The 22,208-nt window shown below is 44.4% G+C and overlaps 1 protein-coding gene across 8 annotated transcripts in view; it reads left to right on the top strand.

The window, feature by feature from the left end:
• Positions 1–22,208, top strand: part of USP34 (ubiquitin specific peptidase 34) — a 1,084,964-nt gene that overhangs the window by 730,160 nt on the left and 332,596 nt on the right. For all 8 annotated transcript variants that reach the window (XM_033939082.1, XM_033939080.1, XM_033939079.1 and 5 more), the window contains one exon: positions 2,295–2,478. In XM_033939082.1, the coding sequence (XP_033794973.1) occupies positions 2,295–2,478 (184 nt within the window). The remainder of the gene's footprint in view (positions 1–2,294; positions 2,479–22,208) is intronic.

Here is a 22,208-nt window from a genome sequence, read left to right as displayed (position 1 = left end):
TGAACTTGCATGCTCATCTAACCAGCTCTGTAGAATGTTAATACCCAGCATGCCTTCTTTACAGTGTCTGAGCACAAAACTGTCATAATATAAAGGAACAATTTGTGTACTGCCTGCAGGGCTTTCCACAAGCTCATTCACAGGTGGGAAACTCATCAATAAATTTTTCCTTGAAAATGTGAGGGGAGAGTGTAGAGCAGTGGTTAAAGCTACAGCCTCAGCACCCTGGGCAAGTCAATTAATCTCCCCATTGCCCCAGGTACATTACGGTAGATAGAGTGTGAGCCCACCAGGACAGACAGGGAAAAATGCTTGAGTACCTGAATAAACTTGTGTAAGCCATTCTGAGCTCTCCTGGGAGAATGGTATAGAAAATCGAATAAATAGAAATAATGTGGCCCAAATATTTTGTATCGATATGAAAACAAATACAAAATATATGCATGAAAACACCCGCAGAGATGCAAAAATTAAATTTCCATCTCTAGTGCAATAGGTGTGTCAACTCCGGATTTTTTCTGTATCCCTCCTACTTTACTGAAAGCTCTAATGCAACCTAGAGTTTTCCCTTCTGCACACAAGCCTGAAGTTTTTGTTCTGCTCTGCCTTTTTTTCTTTATTTTAGCAATTTTTTTTTCTCTCATCTTTTCTTTGGGTTTTGGTGCTCAGAGCTTCCCATTTCCAGTGTTTGGCTCTGCCTGAATGGAGAAGAAGCAGATTGAGATCTGCAACTGACAGGCCAATCCCTTGTGGTACCTGTAAGCCAGCCTGCAGAAGTGTTTTTGGAGCTCAGAGCCATCCCCGGTTAGCGTTGCTCACCTACTGCTTTGCAGGAGTTTGAGCACAGGCTGTTAGGCATTTGTAGGAGGCTCAGTGGTGTCTTGCAGGGTGACGGCTGTGTTTTTGCCTCCCCCTTCTGGTTTTATGCATCAGTTGGTCCACGGGGGTGGGAGTTCAGTCAGACACCATGTCCGACTGGCAGCCTGAAGATCAGCATTGGAGGAGATGTTCTTCATGAGCCAGTGATTTTCTTCTCCCTTTCCAATTACTGTTGAGGGCTGAGGTAAGCTGCAGCACATTGCCAGCAGAGGTCACAGTGAGTAAGGCTGTGTTAACAGCCTATGAGGTGAATCAGTAGGGGTGGGGGTGTCTGGAAATCAAATCTTTCATTTTTGCCTCAAAATTGGTGGTAATGGAGTTCTTAGGCTCTTTTACCCCTAGTTCATGCCAGGATTGCGCAAATTGTGCACTGGAGGAACGTCCTTGCATTTATTATGTGTTGTGTGGCACAGGAAGGACGGGCAGGAGGAACAGATGGCTAGGCCAGTGTTTCGGGCCTTTTTCTTTTCTGGACCTTGAAATGTGGCTGCCCTACATGGAATGGCATGGAGCCTGCAGAGCCCAAGCGATGCAAATTAGAGTAATCTGTTGGTGACGCCACACTGCCTGGTATGGCCTTTTCCCCTGAATTTGGCAATTTGATGTAGAAAGCTCCTGCGTCGCGCCGCTCTGCCCTGCTTCCAAAAAGGGGGTGGAAAAGTGGGTGCGTCTTACGGAATGAATACATCTTCCCCGCCCCAAATACGCCTTCCCGCCCCCCCCCCCCCCCTTGGTACTTTAGAAGCAGAGCGATGCAACGCAGGAGCGCAACCTTTGCGCTTCCTGCTTGGTCCTGCGCCGCTCAGTGATTGGCTAAGGTCAGTTCTCATTGTGAACTGACCTCAGCCAATCACTGAGCGGTGCAGGACCAGGCAGGAAGCACAAAGGTTGGGGAAAGGGGCATTAATATTCTGAAAACAAAAGCTGTGATGTAATTAGCTTTCATTTGAAACTACTATAGGGCATGCCTCATTTTTAATCCTTTTCTTGCCTCCTGTCTAGTTTTAGTTATTGCACTGATAGCCCTCAGCCAGTAAATGTTAATCATAAGAACATAAGAATAGCCTTATTGGGTTAGACCAATGGTCCATCAAGCCCAGTAGCCCGTTCTCACGGTGGCCAATCCAGGTCACTAGTACGTGGCAAAATCACAAAGAGTAGCAACATTTTATGCACCCTCCCATTTGGTATCTTTTCAACACTCCATCTGTACCAGTATGAGCTGGCCCAAGTAGTAGAAGCAAGATTTGGTTCCAATGGTTGGTTAAAATATTAGGTCTAGTTACAATTTTTGTATTGAATTTGATTGGTGGCCATATATTGTCTGAAGGTATTAAATGCTGTATGTGTTCACAGCATGATTGTTGAAGGGGCTTAATGTTTTTATACTGACTGACTGACTTACTGTTTTACAGGAAGTTCTGAGAGACATCTTCAATCTGCTTTTCTTGTTGCCAAGCCTAAAAGACAGACAACAGCCAAAATGCAAATCTCATTCTTCAAGGGCTGCTGCATATGACTTGCTGGTGGAAATGGTAAAAGGTTCAGTGGAAAACTACAGGCTGTTACACAATTGGGTTATGGCACAACACATGCAATGTAAGATTATATCTCTTCATTTTTAAATAACAGTATTGCAACAAGAAACTTTAGTGGCTACATTTCTCAAATACAAGCAGTCCCCGTTTTACGAACATCCGACTTACGTCATTCTCGTATTTACGAACAGGGTCCTGTTCTACCTTTGGTGTCCCAATGCACCCCTCTCCTTCCCTTCCGAGTCCCAAAGCACCCCTCTCTCTTCCTCCCTCCCTCCATTCTGTGCTCCAAGCACGTGCCTCCCTCTGGCAGGTGTTTACCTTCTGGCTGGCTGCCTCCTTCCAGCAACAGTCATTCCTCTGCACAAAATTGCAGGCAGCGCCTCCAATGTGCATCCTGCAGCTGAGCCAGAAGCCTTCCCTCTGATATGAGAGGAGCTTCTGGCTCAGCCACTACCCGTGGCTTTGTGCAGAGAAATGACTGTAGCTGGAAGGAGAAGGAAGCCGGCCAGATGGTAAACACCCACCGGAGGGAGGCATGTACTTGGGACACGGGAGGGAGGAGGAGAGAGGGGCTTATTGGAACTTGGGAGGGAGGAAGCACAAACTTCGGACAAAGGATGGAAAGAAGGAGGGGAGGAACATGAATTTGGGACACAATGGAAGGAGAGATGGAGGGGAGCATGAGCCATAAGATGGAAGAATGGAGGGAGTGAGAAAGAGTGAGATGCTGAGGTGGGGGAGGGAATAGAATGGAAGAATTGGGTGTCTGAATGAAAGGGAAAGAAATGTTGCACATGGGAAGATGAAGAAAGAGGAGAATTGTTGGGCATAGGGAGGGAGAGAGAATTATTGGACATGGTGATGAGAGAGGAGTAAGGTAGAGATGCATGGGGAAGAGAGAGATGAGACGGAGTAATGTTGGATGTGGTGGTGGAGAGTGAATGGGGATGGATGGAAAAGGGATGCTAGAGGAGCCTCAAAGATGTGGAGAAGGTGGGAAGAATACTAGGATCTGAGTTACATACAAATTCAACTTAAGAACTGTTTAAAAAACGGAACCTGTTCTTAACCCAAGGACTGCCTTTAGGTTGTACTGCTTTAGGCTTTATTTCTAAATCTCCTTTGTTTAGTAGTACTTTTTGTTATACTGCCTCTTAAATTTGCCTCTGAGCCCACTCTTGAATAGGGTGACTTGAAACCTGCCATCCTATTTTGGGGATTGTCTGAATATCTTCCTTAATTTACAGTGAACCAATGATGATACATCTTCTACATGGTACAAGGGAAATATGCTAGCTTTCTGCAAATTTTAATGTATAATTGCTATTTCCAGTGCAATAGGTGAGACATTCTAGACCAGGGGTAGGCAATTCTGGCCTTCGAGAGCCACAGGTAGTTCAGGTTTTCAGGATATCCACAATAAATATGCATGAGTTAGATTTGCATGTCAAGGAGGCAGTGCATGCAAATCCATCACATACATATTCATTGTGGATATCCTGAAAACCTGACCTGCTTGTGGCTCTTGAGGACCGGAATTGTCTACCCCTGTTCTAGACCATAGGATTATTTTTCACGATTCGTATGGTCTGCAGAAGAAATCCATTATAGGTTTTTCACTCTGCCTCTAGAGTACTTCATAGGCTTGTTTAGCACCTCTAGCAGTCTTTTCTGCACGCATAGCTGCAGCTGTGTGGATTCTGCTCTCCCCATTTTATTATTTTAATTTGACGTAAGTTTGTCACTTTTGCAGGTATTTTCATGTTTGGAATGGATTTGAAGCTCAGCCTGCTTGAGAATTCACAGACTTCGGTCTGTAGCTGACGGTTCGATCCCTTCGGGGTACCTGATAGCCAGTCTGCTTAGTCTTCCTTGGAGATCAGGGCCTTCCCTGACCTAGTCTCACTCCCTGTTATGCAAGGGGATTGTGCGCAGGCTGTATAGTGCCCTTAGGGGGCTCTGCGGTGTTCTGCTGTGCGCTGGCTGTGTTATCACGCCTCCACCAGTCCAGGTGCGCATCCGGTGGTCTGCAGGGGTGGAGGCATGATAACACAGCCAGCGCACAGCGGAACACCGCAGAGCCCCCTAAGGGGAGTTTGACTAGCAACCCGAAGATCAGCTTGAAAGATGAATTTCCAGCAGTGTGGCAATGAATTCTAAACCGGCCATTGAAAAGGCTGGAAGCAGCACCAGGCTGTCTGTGTCTCTGGTAACTGTGAGTACAGGAGCTGATAAACTCTAAAATCGATCTTTTAAAATTTAATTTTGAGGGGTTTTGAAGGTTTCCTTGTGTTCCTATATGTTCTCCCAGCTGAAATATGTTGTTTTTGTATTTTTAAGTTTGGGATATGCTGTTTTTGGCGCGTTATTCATGTAAATTCGGGTCCATCGGCCATTTTGAATTTTTAACTATCTTATTTTCAACTTTTCCCTGCTTCTATAAATTCAAAATTTTGCCAGGAAAACTGCTGGAATGGAGTCATTAGGGTCTCTTTGTGTGGATTCATACAAAATTTGGGAAACAATTGTTGCATTTAGAGCGTTTTGCACAACGTGCTGCGTGGCACGATGATGGGGGGGGGCGCAGTAACAACTGGTTCAGCCTCCCTTTCACGGAAGCAGGTGATTACATACTCAACTAGCCCATTGGGGCGACCGCATTAATTTTTTGGGCTTGGTTCTGCGGCTTTGTCTGTCCGCCCGAAGTCGGATTCTCCACAACCTAAGAAGTGCAAGTATAAGTCATCTAAGGGTCCAAATACCTTCTCAGAATTTAGGAGATTTTGCGGATCTGTATTTTACTCCAGGGGGTCCGGCTGCTGGATGCTTTTCTTTTTCACCTGTGACATATCTCGGTGGCTGAGTGGCCTCGGGGGGGGGGGGGGGGTCTTTGCACCTCCATCTACTCTGTCCCTCCTTCCCAGAGTGTATCCGGGGTCCCAGCGGCTGCTTCGGACCTACCTGATCCTTTTATGGACAGTGCTGTACTTCCCAGATTTAGGAAGCTGGACTTGAGTGTTGGATCTTCGGATCACTTTAGGGCTCAGGATCCTAGAGAAGATCCGACTGTCAAGCGCTTGTTTAAGTTTAAGGTGCTACCAGATCTCATCACTGCATCCTTACCAGAGTTGAGCATGAATTCCAGCCCACTCCTCTCATTTCTTCAACTTTTTCTCCCTAGCTTTGCAGCATTTGTTCACATTCTACGACTTTTCTTGACTTCCGGGTATGAGTTCATAGTTTTCGAGCAGTTGACTCTCTGGAGGATCCTTTCTGGAAAGCTCATGCAAGACAGCCAGGTGGATGTGGTTCTCTGGAAAGTTTTGAACAACTATTTAGCCAAGGGACTGTGGTGCCTATGTCCTTTGTGGCACACGCCTGTCTAGCTAAGCTACGAACACCTTTTCCTCAGCTTGTTGGACTGGGATGGCCTACATGGTGGACGGCTTCTATGACCTTTTGAAGGTGCTGGCAAGGGTGTCAGTGGCTTCTATTCCAGCCCGCTGAATATTCTGGGTTCAGCAGTGGGCTGGTGATTTCTCCGAGGCACCTCTGGCGTGGCTACCTTTTCAGGGGCTGTTGCTGTGTGGCAAGGATCTGGTTGACTTCTTGAATTCGGTAATGGACCATCACCCAAAGACCTGTCAGGATAGTAGAGCACGGCCTAAGGGTGCTGGGCATCCTCACTACAGGCAAGATTTTCATCTTCTTTGCAGACTTTTTCTCAGGTATCCAGGCTAAAGGCATGCTCTGTCTACCGCTGCTGTTCCTGACTGACCTGCCCGTACGACCCGATGACGTCAGGGTGCCGAGGGCCCCTCTGCAGATGGGAGGTTTGGTCCTTGCCATTTCGGCATGCCTGGCTGCCCATTATTAAAGTCCAGTGGGTCATGGAATTTATTCACTTGAGCTACCAGCTGGTTTTCTCAGCCTCTCTCAGACTAGTTCATGTTTTCTTCTGTCGGGAGTCTAGACACAGTGCGCTTTCTCCAGGCTGCGGTTCAGCGTGTGTTAGCTATACAAACAGTTTTACGCAGATACTCTGTTTAATTTATAATTCCTAAGACAGGATAAAAAGTTTGCAGACCGATTCTAATTTTGCAGCACTTCCATCCGGCTCTTAAGCTTCCTCGGTTCTTGATGGAGACCCTATGGTGGGTCCTTCCAGCAATGGCTCTGGGGAAATTTCTGGCCTCCCTGGATCTTACAGAGGTAAAATTTGTACTTTTTTTTTGTTTTGTACAGATCTCCGCAAATTTCTGCGATTTCATGTGCTGGATCAGCTTTGTCAGTTTTTGGCCCTGTCCTTTGGTCTGGCGACCGCACCCTGGACCTTCACCACAGTGAAAGTAGTAGTAGCAGCTCCTCTGAGGTGGGTGGAGTTGCAGGCTCACCCTTATTTGGCTACTTGGCGGCACAGAGCGCTCTCGGATAAAAGGAGGCACTATGGTAGCTACAATGCTTCGCATACTGGAATGCTTGGGCTGCTTTGTCGGTTTTAAAAAAAACCCACCTACGCAGTTGCTAGGATAGTCAAGACGGCAGTGGGCCATGTTTCCCTGCCCAAGGCTTGGAAATAGAAGCTCTGGGCACAGATTTCAGAGATATTGAAGGTAGAAGCCCTTTCGGCGTTGGACGTCCTACAGTTTGTGGGTTGTGGGATTACCAAGCTGGTCGTAGTTCCCTGGACGGACACACACATGCGTTCTCTTCAGAATGCTTTCCTTTATGGGCCCCCTACCGAGATGTCTTAGAGCTTAGTCTGCGGTGGACTATAGAGGTCAGAATGTGTATGACCTGGTGGCATTTGCTCTGCCAGGCAGGTTATAAATAATTTTAAATAAGGATGCCAGCCTTTGTGGTTGGGAAAGGTTCACTAAGGTCATCCTTTTCAGGACTGTTAGTCTACCTCACCACCGAAGTGGTTGATCATTGATGGCAGTGGTCTCTGTTACTCATCAGAGAGGACTCAAGAACTCTCTCTCTTGACTCTGGAGGCTTGACTTCTTTTCCTTTGGGCAGAAAGTCTTCTCCTGGCGCTGACGGTGGTGCATGTGGCCACAGTGGCCAGCGTTCAAGTAGACTTCCTCAGCCGTCAGGCTACAGTTCCGGGTGAGTGGGCCCTAGCACAGTAGGCATTTTGGGCTCTTGTGAGGCACAGGGGCAGCTCCATTTTGTCCTCGTGGCCATGGCACCAAACAAGATGGAGCCACGCTTCAGTCACAGGTCCGGCTCGGCAGAAAGAGAATTGATGCTCTTGAGCAGTTGTGGCCTCTGGAGGTTCTTCTCTCTGTTTTTCCGCCTTGGCTGCTGTTCAGCCATGTCCTTCAAAGGATTGCAACTCACTCCAACCACGCCATTCTGGTGGCGTCCAATTTGCATTGAAGGCAGTGGTGCGCGGATCTGATGCGGCTATGGGTGGCATACAGTCTGCGCCTGAGTATCTTTTCTGACAGTCTCAACTAGGCCTGGTTACCATGAAAGATCTAAGAACATAAGAATTGCCACTGCTGGGTCAGACCAGTGGTCCATCGTGCCCAGCAGTCCGCTCCCGCAGCAGTCCTTAGGTAAAAGACCAGTGCCCTAATTGAGTCTAGCCTTACCTGCATATGTTCTGGTTCAGCAGGAACTTGTCTAACTTTGTCTTGAATCCCTGAAGGATGTTTTCCCCTATAAGAGCCTCCGGAAGAGCGTTCCAGATTTCTACCTCTCTCTGGGTGAAGAAGAACTTCCTTATGTTTGTACAGAATCTATCACCTTTTAACTTTAGAGAGTGCCCTCTTGTTCTCTCTACCTTGCTGGATCAGCTTTGTCAGTTTTTGGCCCTGTCCTTGGGTTGTTTTGCCTTACGGCTTTGCTCTTGAGCACCCAGTTCTAACTTAAAAAAAAAAAATCAAGGCATTTCGGAGCTTGTCATAACTAAAGCTTCTTAGGTCTACCAAGTTGTGCTTGATGTCGGCTTATGCTAAGGCGTAGAAGACGTTTAGATGACTTGAGTGACCAAGAATAGGTGGACCCTTATTCGACTCCGGTGTTGCAGGTCCTTGCTTTCTCCAAACGGGTCTGGAAAATAGGACTCATGCTGATGTCTCTGCAGATCTCGGTGGCTGGTCTCGGGTTCTAGATCCCAGGATTGGCAGTTCTCTTTGGAGTTGCATCTGACTTTTGCTGGGTTTTTGCAAATATATCATCGGGTCTGGCTGCCCGTTAAGACTACGTTCCAGGTCTGGGACCTTCATGTAATGCGGTCTGTCTGTGCCAGGCCTCCTTTTGATCCACTGATAGATGCTTCTCTCCAAACTGTTTTTTCTGATTGCTTTCTCTTGGGACCATAAAGTTTACGGATTGTGGGCATTATCATCTCAACACTCTTTGCTCTGAGTTCCTGAGAGTGGACAGTTCTTTCTTTCTTTTTGCTGAAGGTGGTTTCGGTTTTCCATATCTATCCAGAAGTGCATTTCCCAGTTGTTCAGCTGATGGGTTCCAAGCTCGGGATCATCTGCTACAGTTCTTGGACAGGCGCAGGGTACTTCTGCATTACTGATGAGTCTCTCATGAGGTTTGCTTTCTAGTCACCTGTTGTGGTGGCTCATTTGATTCAGCGGGGTTCTCCCACTTCTAAGGCTCCGATCTCTAGAGAGATCTGTTGAGCCATTTAATCAACTTACATTCTTGTGGGGCTACTATCTCCTATTTATTATGTTCATGCACTTTCTGACAGTTGTGTAGCTTCTTCATGGACGGAAACTGGATCTGCTTCTCCTGAGGAGATTTGCAGGGTGGCGACGTGGTCTTCTATTCACATGTTTGCCAGTTTCTGCAGAGTGGATATTTCTGCCAGATGGGACTCTGCCATTTGGGTCCTCGGACTTGAGAGCTGGCGCAGCAAGCCCACCCTAGCTTTCTTGCGGGACTGCTTTTGTACGTCCCTATGATCTAGAACAGGGGTGCCCAATATGCTGCCTGGCTGGCCCGGAACTTCCTCTCCGACATCAGAATTGAAGGGGAGCAGAATTCTGGTCGTGCAAGGCTTCTGCATGGAGAGCTTGGAGGCGGTGGCTTGGAGGCCTGTTCCCCGGTGGCGATGGCAAATCTAGTGGCTTGGGGGAGGGCAGGGAGAAAGAAACAAAGGGGGCAGGCAGGGAGACAGAAAGAAAAAGGGAACAGGGAGACAGAAAGAAAGTGGGCATGGAGAGAGAGAGAGAAAGAAAGAACAGGAGGCAGGGAGAAAGAAAGAAAAAGTTGGGGGAGAGAATGAGGTCTGGAAGAGAGAAAGCATATAGGAGGCCGAAAGAAGGGAAGAAATATTGGCTGCAGGAGTGGGCTAAAGTCAGAATATGTCAGAAGAAGTGCAGCCAGAGTGAATTGAGAAGAAGTCAGAAGAAGAAAGTGCAACCAGAGACTCATGAAATCACCAAACAAAAGTAGGAAAAATGATTTTATTTTCAATTTAGTGATCAAAATGTGTCTGTTTTGAGAATTTATATCTGCTGTCTATATTTTGCACTATGGCTCCCTTTTACTAAACCGCAATTAGCGTAGGGAGCCTATGAGCGTCAAGAGCCGCGTGGGCATTTAGCGCAACTCCCTGCGCTAAAAACTGCTATGTGGTTTAGTAAAAAGGGAGGGGCTATATTTGTCTATTTTTGTATGGTTGTTATTGAGATGCCTTGACCTCTTTGAAAAAAACCCAGAATAGGAATGATAATTAACATTTTCTCTGCCTTTCAGTGAGCTTTGTGGGTTTTTTAAAAATTTTATTGTTGATAGATCATTATGACTTGGTCATTTTAAAAGTAGCTCGCAAGCCCAAAAAGTGTGGGCACCCCTGATCTAGAATGTCTCAGCTATTGCACTGGAAAAAGAGACTGGAAAAAAATATTTATGTACTTACCTGCTAAGATCTTTTCCAGTAGATAGGTGAGACATTCTAGACACCTGCCCTGTCCTTGCTGTGCCTGTTTCAGATTCAGATTTCAGTCTCCTTCTACTTATTCAATCTCTTGGAGACTGGTCAACCCTTTGGTATTAACAAGAGTTTGTCTATATGAATTACATTACATTACATTAGTGGTTTCTATTCCGCCAATACCTTGCGGTTCAAGGCAGATTACAAAAGAAGTTATCTGGCCATTTCCAGAGGAATTGAAGAGAAGAGCGAGTTGTTTCAGAGAATTGGGAAGAATCTTGCAGTGTTAGTTTGTCTTCAAGGATTTCTTGAATAGCATGGTTTTTATTTCTTTTCTGAACGATTTGTAGTCTGGGGTCGTTATCAGTAAATTGGAGAGTTGGTGGTCCAGTTTTTCTGCTTGTGTGGCTAGAAGGCCATCGTACAGTTTTTTTCATTTGACGTCTCTGATTGGGGGATGCGTGAACGGTTTGTGGGTTCTGCTATATCTGGTTGAGGTAGTTTGGATTAGGTGGTTGTTAAGGTAGGCTGGGCTGTCTCCATTTATGGTTTTAAATAGTAGGCAGTAGAATTTGAATTGTACTCTTGCTTGTAATGGGAACCAGTGGGAGTCGAGGTATGCCGCCATGATATGGTCGTGCTACCTCAGTGAAGCACGACCACATCACGGCGGCATACCTCAACTGGGGGAATAGTTCTGACCTCCTTTGACGCTTCTGTTGGAGGTTAAAGGTACTGTTGTTTGAGCAGAACAGTAGTTTAGCCTGTTGTTGCATGTGCCCGAGTGTGTCTCTCTATGCTTGGGTACTGACTGCTAGAGGGCACTAAACTAGCCTGTGAAGTACTCTAAAGGCAGAGTGAAAAACCTGTAATGATTTCTTCTGCAGAACATGCGAGTAGCGGGAAATAACCTATAGTCTAGAATGTCTCACCTATCTACTGGAAAAGATCTTACCAGGGTAAGTACATAATTTCCTTTTATTTGGAGGGGTTATTTTGGGGGTGGTTTACAGTTCAGAATAGGAAAATGATTATGGCAGTTGCAAAAAATTGTTCACCTTTTAAGTTAGTTTTGTGCAACACATCCTGTGGCAGAAACGAGAACTTGCAGCAGCCAGTTAGTGGTTCTGCACAGGAAGAAGTGAAGGAAGGTTGCTCCTGCCTTGATTCACTGCTAGACCACCAGGGATACTTAAGGTAGGCGGGAGAGAGACAAAAATAATTAGAATCGGGCTGGGACAGGAGGCAAGAGGGATCCCTCCTGTCCCAGTCTCCGCTGGACCATCACGTCTCACAGCAGGCCCGGTGGAGGCCTTGCAAGGTACCCAGAGGGAGTGGGGGAGAAGGGTACATAACCTGGCTGGGAGGAGGGGGGCTGAGTGCAGAGACTGACAGGAAAGGGAGTCAGTGAGGGGGGCTGGATACAGAGCCTGGAAGAGCTGGAAGGCAGGGGGAACAGGGTGCAGAGCCTGGCAGGGCAAGGCACTGCACTTGAATATTAAACCCTCCTGGAGGAAAAGTCCATAGTCTGTTATTGAGAAAGACACGGGGAAGCCACCGCTTGCCCTGTATCGGTAGCATGGAATATTGCTACACCTTGGGTTTTGGTCAGGTACTAGTGACCTGGATTGGCCACCATGAGAACGGGCTACTGTGCTTGATGGACCATTGGTCTGACCCTGTAAGGCTATTCTTATGTTCTTATATTCGAGTCAACCTTTTTTCCTCCTTTTATTGGGGAAAAAAGGTTACCACAGTTTATATTTGGGTCGATTTATATTCGAGTATATACAGTAAATTCAAGTCTGGGAACTGTAAAAATTATTCTAAAATAATCCATCTTTTTTCCTGTTAAGATTTTCATAGTTGATTTTGAGGTATATGTTAGATCATTGTCTTCTGAAATATCTCTCTTCAGTTTTGTTTTTCCCTGACTTTGGGACATTAGCTGCTAGGATGTGTTTGTATTAATGGGATCTATCTCTTCTTTCCCCTTATACAATATTTCCTGCGCCCTTAGCTGCCGCACAACTCCAAAGTATAATTGATCAGCTAGAGCAGGGGTGCCCACACTTTTTGGGCTTGCGAGCTACTTTTAAAATGACCAAGTCAAAATGATCTACCAACAATAAAATAAAAAAAAAACACAACGCACACTGTACGCATACAATTGTTAATTATCATTCCTATTCTGGGGTTTTTTCAAAAAGGTCAAAGGAGATGACTCTATGCACTGTCACCTCAGTAACAACCATACAAAAATAGACAAATACCCACCCCCTCCCTTTTTACTAAACCACGATAGCAGTTTTTAGCGCAGGGAGCTGCGCTGAATGCCCAGCGCTGCTCTCGACGCTCATAGGCTCCCTGCGCTAAAAACCTCTATTGCAGTTTAGTAAAAGGGGAGCATATTGTAAAATATAGAGAGCAGATATAAATTCAGACACATTTTGATCACTAAATTTAAAATAAAATCATTTTTCCTACCTTGTCTGGTGATTTCATGAGTCTCTGGTTGCACTTTCTTCTTCTGACTGTGCATCCAATCTTTCTTCCCTTCTTTTAGCCTGTATGCTTCCTCTCTTCCTGACCTCATTCCCCCCCCCCAACGTTTTCTTCTTCTCTCCCTGCCCTCTCTTTCTTTCTCTCTTCATGCCCCCTTTCTTTTTTTCTGTTTCTCTTCTTTCCTTCTGTCTCCCTGCCTGCCCTCTTTCTCCCTCCCTGCCCTCCCCCAAGCCATTGCCACTGCCGCTGCCATTGGATAACAGGCCCCCAAAGCCGCCCGCCGCTGGCCAAGCTCTCCTTGCTTCGGGCCCACCAGCATTCCTCTCCCCGATGTCAATTTTGCCGTCAGAGAGGAAGTTCCGCTGGCCAGAACTTCCTCTCCGACGGCAGAATTGACGTTGGGGAGAGGAAGGCTGATCGGCCCAAGATCGACCTATTGGGAAAAATGCTGCCGGGTCCTGCCTTTCAGGGAACAAAAGTAGGCAGGACCTGGCAGCAAGAAGAGCAAATCGCAAGCTTCACTGACCTGTCTCCCGCTTTAGCCCGCGAACGGGGCTCTAACATGTGCGTGCCGGCTTCCCTTCTCTCCCCCTCCCCCCCGGACATAACTTCCGATTTCAGAGGGAAGCGAAGGGAAGCCGGTACAAGCACATGTTAGCCCCCGGAGCATAAGTTCTCCAAGCCGTTTTTTTGTTTTTTTTAAAATGTTGAGCAGTGGAGGCAGCAGCAGAATTCAGGAGCGGGCCAGTCAGGAGGGGAAAAAAGAGAAGGGAAGAAGGGAACCCGCTCTGCGATCGACTGGGGTCGCCTGAGCGAGCGACCTGTCGATCGCGATCGACGCATTGGGCACCCCTGAGTTAGAGGCTGACTGAAACCTTTTTCCAGTTGCAGCCAAAATTGTATCTGCATTTGAAATTTGCTACTCAGTTTTGACAAAAAGTGAAACCAATCCCACCCCTAAACCACAACAGCTTTCCCCTCCAAACAACCATTAAGATGTATTTGTAACTGTTGTTATAATGGGCCAAGGCAAACATATCAACTAAATCAGCTTGCCATTGTGCATCAACATCTGACACATGAACCCTAGCAGATCTTTGTAAATTATAAGCATTTTAGCCTGTGACCCATCCTGCTACATCTTTTCTGCTGATTATTTTATTGTGCTTTTTGACAACTTGAAGCGGAGGATTTATGCCCCCCAAAGCTCCCTGTTGCTTTTAGGTCATAGTAAATGCTCTTCAATAAAGTTTCCATCATGATGTTTATCACAAAACTGTTAACTTCTCTCTAAAAATTAGGTCTTAAGTCTCTTACAATTCCGGGTTCACTTTTTTCTGCTGTCATTCTGATAGCTGGTTTGTTTGTTTTTTACTTGGGTTATCACAGCTTGATCACCTAGTGCTTGTTCCGGTCTTGTACTATTTGCCACCTCTTTTCCTTTAAGCCCTCACATGACAAAAGGATTGCTATCCGCCAGTCATCAGGCCACATTCGGACATGCTTCTTTTTAAGATGTATTTGTAAATAAAATGTTTCTTGTGAGTTGTAAAATAACACCACATTTTGAATTTTTAAAAGCAAATCCTAGCACTGTTTTCTGTGGTGGCGTTCAAAAAAAAAATAAAATTCTAGGAATGATTAAAAAAGGGATGGTTAACAAGACTAAGAATGTTATAATGCCTCTGTATCGCTCCATGATGTGACCTCACCTGGAATATTGTGTTCAATTCTGGTCTCCTTATTTCAACAAAGATATAGCGGCACTGGAAAAGTTTGAAAAAAGAGCGACCAAGATGATAAAGGGGATGGAACTTCTCTCATATGAGGAAAGACTATAGAGGTTAGAGCTCTTCAGCTTGGAAAAGAGACAGCTGAGGAGAGATATGATTAAAGTCTACAAAATCCTGAGAAGAATAGAATGGGGTACAAGTTGATCGATTTTTCACTCCATCAAAAATTACAAAGACTAGGAGACACTCGATGAAGTTACAGGGAAATAGTTTTAAAACCAATAGGAGAAAATATTTTTTCACTCAGAGGATAGTTAAGCTCTGGAACACATTGCCAGAGGTTGTGGTAAGAGTAGATAGCGTAGCTGGTTTTAAGAAAGATTTGGACAATTTCCTGGAGGAAAAGTCCATAGGTGTTATTGAGAAAGACTGCTTGCCTTGGATCGGTAGCATGGAATGTTGCTGCTTTTTGGGTTTTGGTCAGGTTCTCGTGATTGGATTGATCACCTTGAGAACAATCTGCTGGGCTTGATGGACCATTGGTCTAACCCAGTAAGGCTATTCTTATGTTATGTCTTTAATGGGGGGCAGGGGCTGGAGGGGGTAGATAAAACAGACAACAGAAAAAAAAAAATGTTGTTATTTGACTGCTCCCTGTAATGACTGTATACTCCAATAGCAGTCACTTGCATTTCTGTTGTCATACAAAACCTATTTCCACTGATGTCATCAGAAAGTGCATTTCCGGGGGTCAGTATCCCATTTCTGCTGATGTAAACAGAAAAGAAGAATCACATGGCCGGAGTTGGAGTGAAGCCCCACCTAACATCACCCGGGCCTCCTTGATTGGCCCTTTAAAACACCATCGGAACACTGCCACTTTCAAGCCCCCAGTGGGAAGAAGAGTAAGGGAGCTGGCAGATCATCCCTCCTCTCCCCACTGACAGAAGAACCACGTAGACGGAGTTGGAGTGAGGCCTTACCTATCATCTCCCAATCCTCCTCAATTAGTCCTTTAAATCACCATCTGGGCACTGCCAATCTCAATCCCCAGCAGGGAGAGGAGAAAGGGTGCCAGTGGATCATCCTTCCTCTCCACATCAGCAGAAGAACCACACAGCCAGAATCATTGAAGCCCCATCTACCATCCTCTGGGTCTCCTCGATTGGCCCTTTAAAGGCACTTTGTGTGGATCAAGAGGGCAGTGAGTAAAAGAAACAACTGTAGATAAGAGATGACTTTTCAAAACCTTAATCTTACCACAATAGTGTGTATTGAAAAGGACTGCCTGAAGTATTAAGTGTTAAAAGTTTTAATATTTTAGCTATAGAGTTTTTGAGAACATTTGCTAGTAGGCTGCACAATAAAACACCTTTCAATAGAACACACCAACTAATAAACAAAACTCCTGCTTGAGTAAAGAACCCCAGCCAGAACAGATAACAGTCAATATTAGATATACTAGAGGGTCCCAGCTGTGATTGTAAGAAATAGGAAGACGAAACCCATAATACCCCATCAATACAAGAGCAGAGATTCTAAGAACCTAAAACAAATTGTATATATTGCATGATCATTACTCGAAGAAGACTACCAATAAGAATGTATGTATATGAATGCACGCTCTGGCCTAGATGTACTAAGATGATCAGTAAGACCATGTGGGTCTTCTCTGATCCAATTTTTTGGGTAGATTCAAGGTTTCAAGGTTTATTAAATATTTGATGAATCGCTATATCTTTATACAAAGCGATGTACATAATAATAAGATAATTTAAGTTAAAAAACATACAATATATATAAACATTAGAAGTCAGACAAGACAAACAACAATTGGAAGGAAAGGAGGGGAAAAGTTACATCTGTTATATTAAGAAAAACATTTAAGGGAAAAGAATCGAGGAGCAGGGGGATTCTTAAAAACAGAATTCGTAAAATAAAATAAAATTTAAAATAAAATTTAAATATTAAATTTCAAAAAGAGCTATTGATGCACTAAAAAGTTTACGTGCAAATGATTCACATGGAGGTTTGTTGTGATCCCCTTCTCTCCTGTCCAATTAATGACTGTGAGAGTGACTCTCACACATACGCAGAGCAGATAGGGAACAGCTGAGAAGCAGAGGAAGCCCTGAAAGCAGCTTCCTGCCACTCAGCTGTTTAGGACAGGAAACCTTTTTTTTTTTTACTTTTAATTGACACAGATGCTGTGTGTGTATAATATCTGCCCCATTAAAAAAAGAGGAAAAAAGCACCCCCCCCCCCCCCCCCGCTGATGACAGCCCTCTCTGAACAACTGGTACCAGGAATTGACCCACCACCCCCTGCGGCAGAGAAAATGGCAGGAGGAATGCACATTCCCATCTGCCATGCCGTCCCCCCCCCAAATGAGAAAAAATGGCAGAAGGGATGCTCACTTCCTCCTGCCATGGTGACCCTCCCACTCCCGAGAGAAAATTGGCAGGAGGGAAGCCCACTTCCTCCTACCAAAGGAGGACCCTCCAAACCCGTGCATTCCTCATACGGGGGGTGGGGGGGAGGGGAGGAAGGACCATCATTGGCGGGGCTGTGTGTTTATGTTTTGTGTTTTTCTTTTTTTCTAATGAGCCAGATATTGTGCATGTGTAATAAGCACAGCATCTGTCCCCATTTAAAAAAGGGCTAAACTGAGGTTAGATAAGCAACTGGTCTTGACCAGTCGTTTTTTTGGGATCGCTAAAAGTGATCACTTTTTTTGTTCATCAAGAAGCCATGTTAGAGCATCAATCGCTCTACTAGGTTATATGGCATTTCAGTATTAATGAGTTTATTTTCATGGTCGGATTGGGGAATGAGCAATTGTGCCAAAAACCACGCGGTGAGCCATCTTCTGAATCGGGTTGGTAAATACAGTCATCGCTAAAGCTGCTAAAACAGGTTTAGCGACAATCACTGGCTTTAGTGCATCTGGGCCTCAGTCTGCAACAAGACCTTAGTAATAAAAGACCTGATAGCAAATAGCCAAGCGGGGATAATATATATATATATATATATATATATAACAGATGTGGATAAAGCATGACTTTCCAGTGCTATCTGATCTTTGCCCACCTGGGTACAAAATAATGCATTTACCCAGAAAAATGGTGGGAAAGACATAAAACTGCTATTAATATATAGACCACCAGGGCCAGATTAATGAATAGACCCAGGAGGCACGTGCCTAGGGCCCGAAATTTCAGGGGGGGCCCGCTGAAGAAGGACAAACAGAGAGCAGCTGTCGTACCGTCTCCCTTCACCTCACCCTTTTTTTAAATTTTTTTTATATGGCTATGGCAAGTAAAATCAGCTATGGGCCCCCCTCCCCCAGGCAGTTAAGATCGGCTATGCCCCCCCCTCCCCCCAGTATCAACGGCAGTTAAAAGATCGGCAACGGGCCCGCCGGCATCAACATGTAAGATCGGTAACACGGTGCTCAGCCCAAAGCTTCCCCTCTGACACGAATTGCCTGGGTGGAAACAGGAAGCTGCGTCAGAGGGAAGCTTTGGGCTGAGCACTGTGTTGCCGATCTTACTTCTTGTTGATGCCGGTGGGGCCCGTTAACGATCTTACTGGCTGTCGATGCCGGAGCCCGTAACAGTTTGAAAAAAAAAAAAAAAAAAATCAGAAAGATAGGTGAGTGCCTTTGAACATACTACATACTTTGAACATTCTACTTACTTTTCTGCTGAGGTGGACATCATCTCACTCCCTTCAGTTTGGTTGCTGGCTCCAACAGATGCAGCGTTATGCTAAATTAGAACTTTGCACATACTCTGGACGAACATTATTAGAATGGACACACTATTGTGATTTGTGGGACTCCTTTCACCTTGAAAATATATAGACAGTTCTCTTTTTATGTTATGCTGTTTTTCAGGGGATGCTGGGGGAGTAATGTGGAAAGTCGCCAGGAAAGCAGAGAGTAGGGGCTTAGATAGTCTATGCACCTGATAATTGGGTAACTCTGACATCATACTATTGTAGGGATTTATGCTGGCCAGAGTGTGCGTGTGGATGTCTGTAAGGGTGTCGGTTTGAATGACTGTGTGGATTGTGATTTTTCCTGCTATATTTCTTTGCTATTGGGGGGCAGGGAGTTTGGTTGTGATGATTGAAGTGGGGAGAAGGGGGCAGATGATGGAAATGAGGCGCATATGGGAAAGCAGCAGCAGTGAGGAGTTGAGGGGCCCTCACCTCCTCACCACTGTTGCTGCTTTCCCACATGCTGGATGGGGAGGAAGAAGATAGAGTTAATGAGATAGTGGAGGGGTGAAGGAAAGGGACGGCAAGCTGTGAGTAGACACAGTGAAAAGAGGGAAACTGAGGACTGAATAGTAAGAAAGAAATTTATTTAGACGGAGGCAGAAAATAGAGAAGAAAGACAAGAGAAGGGAAGAGAGAGATGCCAAAGAACGGGGAGGGAGATAGAGATATCAGATCTGAGTGGAGGAAATGAGAAGAGAGACATGCTAAAAACCACAGGGGGGGAGGAAAATAGAGATGGAAGGAGAGAGATGCCAGACCATGAGGGGAAGAAAGGGAAGATGATAGATGCCAGACCAAGGGGGGGGAGGGGGTAAGAAGAGAGGTGGCAAGGGAAGGCAGATTTTCTGGAAGGGGGGCAGATAGTAGATGGAAGGAAGAAAATGAGGAAAAGGGGATATATATAATCATTTAATAAAAAGCATAAAAACAAATAAGAAAACAGGTAAATAAATGGGGATGGGCGGGGCAAGGGGTGGGGTATGGGCAGGGCCAGGGGCCCAGTGTATTTGTGTGCCTAGGGGCCCCCGGAAGAATTAATCCTGCCCTGTAGACCACTCCACTGAAGATCACTGATGTAAAACCAACTTGTTTATTTCAGAAAAGGACGCAAGCAGAAGCTGTAGACACGACACAGCACTGTGTTTTGGCGTCTGAGGAATGCCTGCATCAGGGGTCAATAAACATAAAAACATAACACAACATATTAAATCATATCATTTAATAATTTCATAAGCCATACAGATAAATCAATACTAGAGTCCAATCAAATAAATAAATACATTGAATGATAAATATATCAAAGATATGTATATGTGACAAACAAAACATATGATAATGTATATGCAAATTCATAAAAATGAAACCAAACCTGTGGCGTATGTGTTCACAGATGACAGATCTGGGATAAAACAAAGCTGTGTAGAAAAATATGGAAATAGGACCATCAAAATACCATATTTCATCAGGAGAAAAACAAAAAAAAAAAACCTACAGCATAACATAATATTTACATAAGATAATAAAAGAGCACAAAACATGTAACTGCGTAAACAAACTTCAAAAGCTATTTGAAAGAACAAGCTTTGTAACAAGTTAGCAAACTTCAGAATGTTTAATGCAAAAAATCTCAAGTGTATCACTATGTAACTTTGTAACAAAATAGCAACTTTATAGAATGTTAATACAGAGAATCTCGAGTGTAACATTTCATGCACTGTAAAACCTGAACTGAAGAAAGAGGAAGGTGAGTATAAAGAGAGATATGAAAAGCCACAGGTAAGGAGAGAAAAAAAGGAGAAAAAGAAAAAAGGGGGCCGAGAGAAAAGAAGGAAAAAAAGAGAGAGAAAGAAAGTGAGGAAGGGGGAAGAAAACCCACACCAAAGGAAAATAAGTCAAAAGAACCAACATAATAAAAATGATGAAATAAGAAAAAGAAGCGTTTATTAACGGAGCCTGGAAAAAAAGGCTCTAATATGGACGGAGGTGATAGAAATGTGAAAAAAAACCAAACCGACATGGAATAGACTGAGAAAAGCTAAAGAAAACAGACTGTCATCAGAAAAAACCATCAAGAAGTGCTCATAAGAAAAAAAGAGGGCCGACTGAGAAGAAACAGAAGAAACTCAGAGGACAACGGAGAAGAAAACTATCACGTCAGCATAGCTGTGAGGGAAAACCCAAAATGCTAAAAATGAAACCAACAAAGTTGAACAGTACAGCAAAAACTATTGAAAAAAACCCAGAACACCAACCCAAAAGGAAATTATGTAGAACTATATGAAAGAGCCGGCCGTATCGAGATGGAAGAAGAGATTCCCTTTCTCAAAGGACCCTCAGCCACAAGAGGGCATCCTCTCAAACTCAGGGGCGGGAAATTTCATGGCGACACCAGGAAATATTTCTTCACCGAGAAAGTGGTTGATCCTTGGAACAAGCTCCTGGTGCAGGTGATCGAGGCAAACAGCGTGCAAGAATTTAAGAGTAAATGGGATTCCCATGTGGGATCGCTTAGAGGGTTAAGCCAAGGGAACCTGTCACCGGGAGTGGGATCCCTAGGATAGTAGACTTGGGAGTGGGTCAGTAGAGTGGGCAGACCTGATGGGCTATGGCCCTTATCTGCCGTCATCTTCTATGTTTCTATGTACTGCACAATTAAAAGCGTATAAGAATACTGATACAACTGCGTGGCAGAAAAAACTGCAAGTAGCAATGTCAGAAACAGGGGCAAGAAATGCTAAACAAGGATATAAAAAAAAGAAATGCACCTCAAGCCATATTAAAGAAGCACAGAAACTGGGTAAAGTGAAATAAACCTTGAAATGTATCCACATAACTCGGTCGAACTAACATGCCAGAGTAACCAAAATCACTGAAAAGCTATGGAAGCATTTTCAAAAAGGAAGTCGCCATTGCTGAAAGCATTTAAATACCCAGAGGAAACCATACCCATGAAAAAGAAAAATAAGTAAAACCACCAAAAAAAAGGAAGAAACACTTCTGAAATAAAAGAAAATATGCTAAAGATAACCAAAACAAATATATGTTATAAATTAAACTTACTTAAGAACTGATGACATATAATGTATAAGAACTGATTGACAGGAAGGCAGGACTACTAGGTCCACATGAAGAACAAGTAGAACAGTGCACATAAAGCTTGTTGATGAAAAAAAGGGAAAAACAAACCAAACAGGAAAATAAAACAAAACCTAATAGAACATACTGAACAAACATTATATAAACAAAGGGAAAAGGGGGGTATGAACAAAAGGAAAAAGGGGGATAAAATGAAAAGAAAAAGCTAGAGAGAAAAAAAAGGAAAAGAAAAAAGGGGGAAAGCCTTAAAGAAACGGATGAAAATCAAGTTCTAAATTAAGTCCATGAGGGATTACTGTATCAAATTGAAAAATAAATTTTTGTTCCTCCTTCAAATCACTTCTGCTGCTACTACTGTTAATAACTTTAAGTACAAAAAACTTAGGGCTCCTTTTACTAAGGTGTACTAGCGTTTTTAGCACATTCATAAAATTAACATGCGCTACACCGCGCAGTATGCTTTTAGAATAATGCCAGCTCAATGCTGGCATTAAGGTCTAGTGCACATGGAAATTTAGCGCACGCTATTCTGCGCGTTAAGGCCCTAACGCATCTTAGTAAAAGGAGCCCTTAATGTCCTCTATGGTGTGCTCTTCCTTAACCCAATGTTCCACTAAGGGTGCTGTTTGTATATTTTGATTTATGCAGCTACGATGTTCAATCAGGCGGGTCTTGACTAACCATTTTGGTTTTCCTATATACAAAAGGTTGCAGGGACATAAAATTATATAGATCACCTGAGCAGTATTGCAATCTGAA

The sequence above is a fragment of the Geotrypetes seraphini genome, chromosome 3 (assembly GCF_902459505.1).
Source record: "Geotrypetes seraphini chromosome 3, aGeoSer1.1, whole genome shotgun sequence".
In the NCBI taxonomy this organism is placed as follows: Eukaryota; Metazoa; Chordata; class Amphibia; order Gymnophiona; family Dermophiidae; genus Geotrypetes; species Geotrypetes seraphini.
This window is presented reverse-complemented; position numbering and strand designations above follow the sequence as displayed.